The 9,064-nt window shown below is 40.6% G+C and overlaps 1 protein-coding gene across 2 annotated transcripts; it reads right to left on the bottom strand.

Annotated features, from left to right (window-relative positions):
* Positions 1 to 5,137: 5,137 nt before the first annotated feature.
* Positions 5,138 to 8,626, bottom strand: LOC139410103 (zinc transporter ZIP3-like). Of its 2 annotated transcripts, XR_011634448.1 has the most exons (4): positions 8,564 to 8,626; positions 7,714 to 8,053; positions 5,416 to 7,482; positions 5,138 to 5,364 (listed from the first exon to the last, which is right to left on the bottom strand). XR_011634448.1 is itself a non-coding variant. In XM_071155546.1 (3 exons), the coding sequence occupies exons 2-3, from the start codon at positions 7,921 to 7,923 to the stop codon at positions 6,742 to 6,744; spliced, it is 951 nt and encodes a 316-aa protein (XP_071011647.1). In that variant the 5' UTR covers positions 7,924 to 8,053; positions 8,564 to 8,617; the 3' UTR covers positions 5,138 to 6,741. The 2 variants fall into 2 exon arrangements, 1 of the variants encoding a protein (XP_071011647.1); XM_071155546.1 differs by having other exon boundaries at positions 5,138 to 7,482; positions 8,564 to 8,617.
* Positions 8,627 to 9,064: the final 438 nt, after the last annotated feature.

Below are 9,064 nucleotides of genomic sequence, written 5' to 3' on the forward strand. Positions count from 1 at the left end.
AAAAGGTTTGACATCCCCATGAATCATGGATTTCATGTAGTAATAGTGTAAAAGGATTCAAGGATGACATGAAGCCCGTCCCAACTTATCCAGAACATTAACTGGTGGAAAGCAGCATAGAGCTGAGATTGGTCCATGGTTCTCACAACCCTTTCACCACCATCTGGCCTCTTTTTTTTGCTGTTTGAACAGCCTTTATGCTGATGTCTCTCTAATGAACCTGCTATTCTTAGAATGCAGAAGGCTCCCATGCCGCGCTAACTTCACAGCTTAATGAGATTTCCCCTTGTTTGCAAATGGCTCCTGATCGTCGTCATGACTAGATTTACTTCAATACAGGCTCTATGTCCTCTATTGTCATTGGTCAAACGTAATACTACTAGCCACCTAGCCACCAATTTTAGGAAGTTGGCTTTAGCTAGCCCAGATAGGTTCCCAACCTCATAACTAACTACCAAGAAGCCATTTAAGGCTATCAATCAAGTTAGAGTAGCTAGCTTGTCTAACTATCTTAGCTGGGATGCCTTATTGCGAGGTTGGTCGACTTCAGAAAAGCAAGCAATAACTAAATGTACTGAATAAGACTCAAGTTCCTTTCAATATTTGACCTAGATTTGAGCAAAGATTCAGAGAAGCATATTTAGTTTCTTTAAAAAAAGAACCAGAGTGGCGCAGCGGTCTAAGGCACCTCATCGCATGCAGTGCTAGAGGTGTTACTACAGACCTGGGTTAATTTCCCGGGCTGTGCCACAACCAGCCGTGGCCAGGAGTGCCATAGGACAGCGCACAATTGGCCCAGTGTCGTCCAGGTTAGGGCTCATCGCGCTCTAGTGACTCCTTGTGGCGGTCCAGGTGCCTGCGGGCTGACCCTGGTCGCCAGTTGAACGGTGGTTCCTCCGACACATTGGTGCTGGCTGTTAAGGAATGCGGTTAGGTGGGTCATGTTTCGGGGGACGCATGACTCCACCTTCGTCTCTCCCGAGCCCGTTGGGGAGTTGCAGGGATGAGACAAGATTGGAAATTGGGGAGAAGAGGAGGTAAAATACAACAAAAAAGTATGAAAAGAACCATTAGTCAGGAGGATACAGACAGCTCAAGATCTTAGATATGCAGATTATTTGGGGGGGGGGGGGGGGGGGGGCTTAATGGCTCTAGATTGCAGGAAAAACCTATTCAGGGGTTAGGGTCAAGATGCTAAAATGCTAAAAACCTACAATTTACAGTCGAGTGGCCTAGCCACCCTCCAGCCATCTTCACGTACTTTGTGCCCCCTCAGATATTTGGGGTGCATGACGCCCTCGCTACTGTATGAGGTCCCTCATGGTTCCAGCCCTGCCAGCTTCGCCCCAAATTTGCTCAAATTGGAAGATGTCATTGTAGTAGCCTCTTATCAAAGAAAACTACATCTAACATACACTGCCAAACTGAACAATTCTGTACCAGGGCCATATTTTATCCAAATTGTGAATAAAATCGAATTTATCAACTGAGATGAAATGGATCCCAATTGAACTGACCCCTTCTCGAACTTTTAAGGATCAGTAGATTAATATTTCTTAAGGTCAATCAAAAAGGTCAATCAAAAAGGTTTGATTGTAATTTTGTTCTAGTTAACAAAACAAATGCACGGCTGCAATCCAGTCAAATCCTATTAGAAGCTGGTTGCATTTTAGTATTGAGCCCAAATGTCAAAGGTGAGGGAGAGAAGGGAACGGAAATGACTGTGAGGAACATATATTTGGTGTGTCAATAAGAGGAAAGGTCAGCCAACAGGTAAGTGATGGAAAAGGCAACTGAAAACGGGTTTGAGAGGCCTGGAAGGTGGCTGTTCCTTCTTTTCACCTTGATGTGTGGCAAAGGGTATTTAATTCAAGATCTTAATGTGTCCCTGAATGTTGTCTGTGGATTTACAGTTACAGTCGCTAGTGAATGTCTACACAGCCCTTGCAGTCTTCACATTCTGCTACCTTAAATTTAAATCTAAAAAAAGATTACATTTGATTTTTTCCCCTTACTGATCTACACAGAACCGGCTTAGCTCCTTTTATGTTTATTTTGAACCTGACAAACTCCCCAGTCCCTTCCGGTGACAAGCATTCCCATAACATGATGCTGCCATAACAATACTTGAAAAAACAGAGGATCAACAACATTGCATAAACTCCACATTACTGGCCTGTATGACAAAGTGAAAAGAAGGAAGCCTGTTTTATGAAATCCACTCCAAATCAAGCATTCTGTTTGTAACAAGGCCGTTAAGTAATACTGAAAGACAACACAGCAAAGAAATTAACTTTTTTTGCCTAAATTAAAAACTACAGGTTTGGGTCAAATCCAATACAACACAGAGTGAAACCCTCTGTATTTTAAGTATTGCAGTGGCATCATGTTGTGGGTATGCTTGTCTCCGGCAAGGACTGGGGAGTTTGTCAAGATCAAAAGAAATATGAAAGGAGCAAAGCCAAAAACAATGGATATAATAATGTTGCCCTAAGAGTTGTGCAAAATTGGAAGAATCTTTTTCACAACTGAAATGGCTTCCAAAGGTGTTTCCACCAAGTAATAACTCTGGGGCGTGAAGACATACGCAATCAAGACAACTTCATTTTTTTGTGTATGAAACTGTTCTATAATTTTCTTTCACTTAAAAATTATGGAGTAGGTTGTGTCGATTAGGAAAAGAATTTCATCCTTTTTAGGTTTAATTTTAAGGCAGAAAACGTGAAGACTGTGCAAGGGGAGTGTAGACTTACACTAGGCACTGTATCTTTATTATCTACAAACGCTACATAATAATTAACCTGTCATAACATTCGATTAACATATTATAACCTCCTAATGTTAATACATTTCATATTCTGTTGGCATTGTTCTATACTGACAGAATCAAGCAATATTAAGTTTAAAAAGGGATGCTTTATCCAATTTAGCTATACATTTACCTAATCTCATGGACCCCTAGAATGTAGTCTACATGGGCTCTATCTTCAGCTGAGTGCAACTAAGTGACAGTATTTATTGTCAAATGCAAGCATTTTGGTATACTTTGGTCCAGCACAGGACAGCAGTAATATTTCCTGTTGCCGATCGATACAGCCACATTTGCATTAAGTTATGAGGAGTGGAGTAAACAATATCTCATGGATAGAATGTATGGACCTGGAGAATCAGTGACTGATGATGATTTGCAGTATTAATATGGTGAGGTGAATTTGTAATTTGGTTGATTTCCCCCGTAAAGGTCAACAGCATCATGAGCTTTACCCTGTACCAGGAGATTTTAGCTAAAAAAAAGGTTGCTGAAAATTGGCCGCAAGGTTATATTTCAAGAAAGACAATAACCCCAAGCACACATCAAAACCCACAAAGAAATGGTTAATTGGCCACAAAATGGCCATCTCAGTCTCCGCACTTGAAATCTATTGAAAAAGGCGCTGCAGGTAGCCTAGCAGTTAAGAGCATTGGGCCAGTAACTGAAAGGTTGCTGGTTCGAATCCCTGAGCAGAATATGTGAAAAAGCTGCCAATGTGCATTTGAGCAAGGCACCTAACTGCAATTACTCCTGTAAATCACTCTGGATAAAAGAGTCTGCTAAATTACAAATGTAAATACTGTGGGTTGAATTGAAGAGAGCAGTCCATAAGCACAGACTAAGGGCCTGGAAGAATTCTGTATGTAGGAATCGTCTAAGATCCCTCCCAATGTGTTCTCCAACCCATAAAACATTTTTGAAAAAGGCTCAGTGCGGTTATTCTTACAAGGTAAGATATTGAAAACAGGGGTGTCAATAATTCTGACCCCTGCCTTTGAGAAAATAATGATTACTTGCTTAACAAAATCGCTTTCTCTGATCAATTGCATTAGTGTAAGAGAATCTAATTTCCCAATTTTTGTTGAGCTTACAATACAGCTCAGTATTTGAATAATTTATTTGAGTCAATTTCGCTCATTGTTATCAAGGGTGTCAATAATTTCAGACCCCACTGTATCTGTTACATTAGTATATTTGAATCAGTGTTTACTGTTCCCATGGTTTACTTAGGGGAATACTCAGAACCTTCGGTAAGACCCAAGGTTAACTTTTGACATGCTGAACAGGGCGTTGTCTCAAACCCAGACCTTTGACCCTGTAGACATATTTAACGGAGGGCTCAAACTATCTTTGTAAATTATCCTACTGTAGAACTGTCAATATCACAGAGCTGTTCTTGCCTAGTTCTGTAATGTCATGTTTCATGAGGCCCCCAAAGAAGAGTAGCTGCTGCTTTTGCAACAGCTAATGGGCAACCTAATAAAATACCAAATACACCGGCTACATCCTGACATCTCCTTACTTGGAAGAGAGCCATTTGGAATATGTTATTGAAGGTGTGAACGTAAATAGTTAGGTTGCACTACAGGTTAGACGCCATGGTTTGGCCAGTTGCTAGTTCACCAACTGGAATGGAGGAAATCACATCTAAATATACATTTGAGTTCACAAAACAGTAAGAACAAGTGCTCTTTCCATTACATAGACTAACCATATGAATCCAGGTCAAATCTTATGATCCATTATTTATGTCACCTGTTAAATCGACTCCAATCAATGTAGATGAAAAGGGAGGAGACAGGTTAAACAAGGATTTTTAAGCCAAGAGACGTGGTTTGTATATGTGTGCCATTCAAAGGGCGAATGGGCAAAACAAAATATTCAAGTGCCTTTGAACGGGGTATGGTAGTAGGTGCCGGGCACACTGGTTTGTGTCAAGAACTGCACCGCTGCTGGGTTTTTTCACACAACAGTTTCTTGTGTGTATCATCAAGAATGGTCCACCACCGTAGGACATCAAGCAAACTTGACACAACTGTGGGACACAATGACGAGCACCCCTATGGAAGGCTTTCAACACCTTGTCGATTCTATGCCCCGACGAATTGAGGCTCTGTGGGCAAAGGGGGGAGGGGAAGGTGTTCTTTATGTTTTGTACACTAAGTGTACGTATTTGGGCATTTCCTTTCGAAAAACAGAGCTCAAATTTAGAAATCACACCTATGCCATCCAAGGTCAAAACAGTTTGTGGTACTGTTCATCTGACTGCGACATGTTTCTAAAACATGAACCAAATAGGATAAAGGAAAAGATGTCCGGCCATGGTGTGAGTAAGGTTTTCTTTAATGCTCAATTCAATCAAATTAAAATGGAAAACCTCACCGCCAAAACATGTAATACACAGTATATATATAAAAATAGTTTGAGTTAAACATTTGTCACAACATTGCAAACAGTTTTCATTGAAGGGCTGCTATTATCTAATATAAATAAAGTATTTAACCATCACCAACCCCATGTTGTAATAGAAGTCATAACTTATTTGCATTTCACTGTTCATTATATAAAGGAAAGCTGGTTGCCACTGAATATATATTTTTTGCATTAAAACTATTTTCACAATAATGAAAGTTTACTTTTGTTTTAAGACCCTAAAAGCACAAATTGATATGGACACATTCAATGTATAACTGTGCCCTACAATACATTTGAACAACTGATCTTATGTAGATTTTAGGGAGCACAATAAGGGTTGAGCTTTACAAATGTACCTTTTACAGTAGGCTTCCTCCAGTAAGTGTCTTCTGCAAAACATGTTAAGTTCTACACATTCACATCAGGAGCAAAACATTTTTCACAAGTAAAAAAAAAATATTTAAAAAAAGAATGTATTTAGGTGAAAATGGAATTCCTCTAAGCTGTGTAAAATGATCTGTCAAAACTAACTGTGGAAAAGACAAATAAAAAACAGACAGCCTCTACTGCTGATATCATATCTGTACCCCATAATTCATATAGAGAGACATGGGTCTCAATGTGACTCCCTGTTAACATAAACCTAAAAATAACATCTTGAAAAGGAAACCATTGATATAATCTCAACGTGACAAATATCAGGACCATACACCAGGCTACACAAATGGTTTCCAGTGAATTGATTCTTATTTGACTAGGGAGTTAGGGTAATAATTGTAAAAAGGCTAAAGTATCCAACTAAAATTACACAATTAGGAAAGGTATTCTGACTTGAATTCAATGAACGATTTGCACACATTTTTTTCTCAACTCCTTATTGGGCTATTCATTCTAGGAAACACTTACCTCAACAGACAAAAACAAATCGAAACTGTTTACATTTGACAATGGTACATTGAAATATGCACATATTTTAACATAGCTTACTGATCATGGAAACAGCAGGTACATAGACCAGACAGGAGACAAAATGAACCACTCATACTAACCACCATTATATCCTTCAACCACAAACATCAATATGTTAATATCAGTTACATATCACTGCACATAGCACATTTTCTTCAATAAAGGTTTCCTTTATGTTACAAGTCGTTCACTTCACTACCAAAATGAGTCTTTACTATAAATGCTATACATTTGTTTTCTGGATCTCTCGACATCCGTTTTCATCCGGTATCTGGAAACATATACTATCAAAGTGACTAGTTTTACCATTACTAATCAATGTCAGGAGCATGTATTCCCTATGGCAGAAACGAACACAGTAACATAGCCTGACTTGGTAAGCAAACATGTTCCAGTGCAAAGAAAAAAACTACGATACTTGATTTACTGTTCCCCTTTACCAAATAAAAAACATTTACTTTGGTAGTGCCTATGTGCACACAATACAAATTGTGGTCAGTGTGATAATCAGACAACTGATTGCATTAAAAGGCTTCTTCCTTCCATCACCATTTGATGAACATTAGGCCTGCTAGAACTCCATAGCCCAGTATGAGAAAGAGCACCTTAAGCAGTCTGTCATGTTTATCCTCCAGCTCCCGAGACAGGATCTCAAAGAAGGTGACAAAGAGGAAAGTACCAGCAGCCAGGCCTTGGAGCACCACCGATGCAATACTGCCTGCCAGGTTCTGGGCACTATTGATGCACATGCCCAGTCCGATGCCAATGGGTATCATGAGGCTGACGGTCACACCCAGTTTGATGGCATCCCTCATGGGCAAAGAAGCTTTGGCAACACTCACCCCCAGAGCCACGGCAGCCAGGGTCTCGTGGATGCCCACCCCCAGAAAGAGGCTTCCAAGCTTGGCCCCGTCCTCCTGGAGGCCCAGCGCCAGTCCCTCAAACACAGAATGGGCAGAGAGAGCCAGGACCAGGCTGGCCAGCCGTAGAGGCCCAGCTCTGGCCAGCTCGGTGGGGCTGAGGTGTCCATGGTGATGCCCGTGGTGGTGGCGGCTCACAGGGGAGCCCCGGGTGGGGGAGATGAATGGAGCGTCGTACTCAGAGTCGCTACCAGCCTCTGAGCCCCTTGCGTTGAAAGTTTCCAGGTCAATGAAAGATGGCTTCTCCTTCTTGAAGGTGAGCACTGCCTGCTCCACGAAGACTGTGAGGAAGAAGCCCAGCATCATCATGGTCTCTGCCAGTGGGTAGTCTGTGGTGATATTCACCAGTTTAAGGACCTCATCCACCTAAGGCAGAGACACCCAGTAAATGAACATTAGCATAAACATTCTACTTCTATTCTACAACAGCAAAAAAGTTGAGGCTTTCACTGATTGTCAGAATACATTTTTGGGGGATTCTCAACACAGCTTCGGTCTTCCAAACTACTTCTGAGATGACATGATTATGGGAGGTTTTATAAACCAATCAACCTTTTCCTCTACAAAATCTAATATTTTGAAGACATAGCTACTTACCTTGTCTCGTACGGCAGGCAAAAGAGCATTGAAGCAAGTGGCCAGAAATACACCCCCTCCAAAAGAATTGCAGAGTGCAAGAGCCTTCCTGTACCTTGGGGCTTTTTCATAGTCCACCTGAATCATGAGTCGCACTGGGAGAAGAATCCCAGCCAACATGAGGGAAAACACTCCCAGAAGGCAAAGGACCTTGGCCACTACAAGCTCCATAATGTCCAGATATGGTATCGCTCAGTAATATGAGTGGCACATAACCCTCAAAGCCTCTTCTCCTATTTTCTGTCAGAAACAGAGATATGTCTTGTCATGCTGGTCCTGGTCCGAGAGGCTGTGACATCAACTACAAATTATAAAATAAACAGTTAAATATGTGCAAACAAACTAACTAGGTCAACTGTGAGATGTATCTGTAGTGACAGTCCGTTACAAACTAGAACAGATAGCTAAGCTATGACCACCTTGACTGGTTTGAAATGATTACATCTCATCACAGCTGCGAGTACTAGCTAGATGTGTAATCTTGAATGATGCAAAGCAGTCTTTAATACTGCACAAGTATAGATATGTACATATCCGACAGCATGTAACGTTACCACGATACAATCAACATGCGAGATTGTTGCTAATTTAGCTAGCTAACATTGCACTCACGGCAACATAACGATAAGTCAATTATCTGAGCAACCCGTTGATAGAACACAGCTTTCTAAGTGGATACTAGTCGGTATAATTAATAATAATTTGGATCACGTTGCAATCTTTGTCAGCAGCTAAATTGTACACGAGTAAATAATAATACAATGACTATAGCTAGTTTCTGTCGAGCTTTTTGATGATAAATATGAAATACCTCTGTAGTACACCTTCCCTTCACAGCTTCATTCCTTGTTCTGGTGACACTTCGTGTTCACACGACGTAAACGTTTGATTGGTGGAGAGCATATCATTATATGATGACGTTTCGTTGAACGCATTGTAAACAGAAGTCTCCATTTGAGCGAGTTCCTGAAAATTAATGCTAAGCCCCTGAAAATACTTTTTTTCCCCTAAATATATCAATGGAAAACACAAATCCGCACACTGCTGCTCAAGAGGCAAAACATTTTTTTTATAGTTTCAAAATGTCCAAATTGAATATATGTATATTACTGTACATGTTTATCACATTCCCGGTGTATGATCATATATTTTGATACATTGATACATGTTTTCCCCCTGGATTCAGGAAGTGATGTCACTGAGTACTGCCTCTATATATAGGACCCTCCACCCCCATCTGGGATATGAAGACCTAAGGGTCAAAATATTGTTATAAATATAACATGGAAGCATCAGCAGTGTTTTCCGTGAG

The sequence above is a fragment of the Oncorhynchus clarkii genome, chromosome 5 (assembly GCF_045791955.1).
Source record: "Oncorhynchus clarkii lewisi isolate Uvic-CL-2024 chromosome 5, UVic_Ocla_1.0, whole genome shotgun sequence".
Taxonomy (NCBI): domain Eukaryota; kingdom Metazoa; phylum Chordata; class Actinopteri; order Salmoniformes; family Salmonidae; genus Oncorhynchus; species Oncorhynchus clarkii.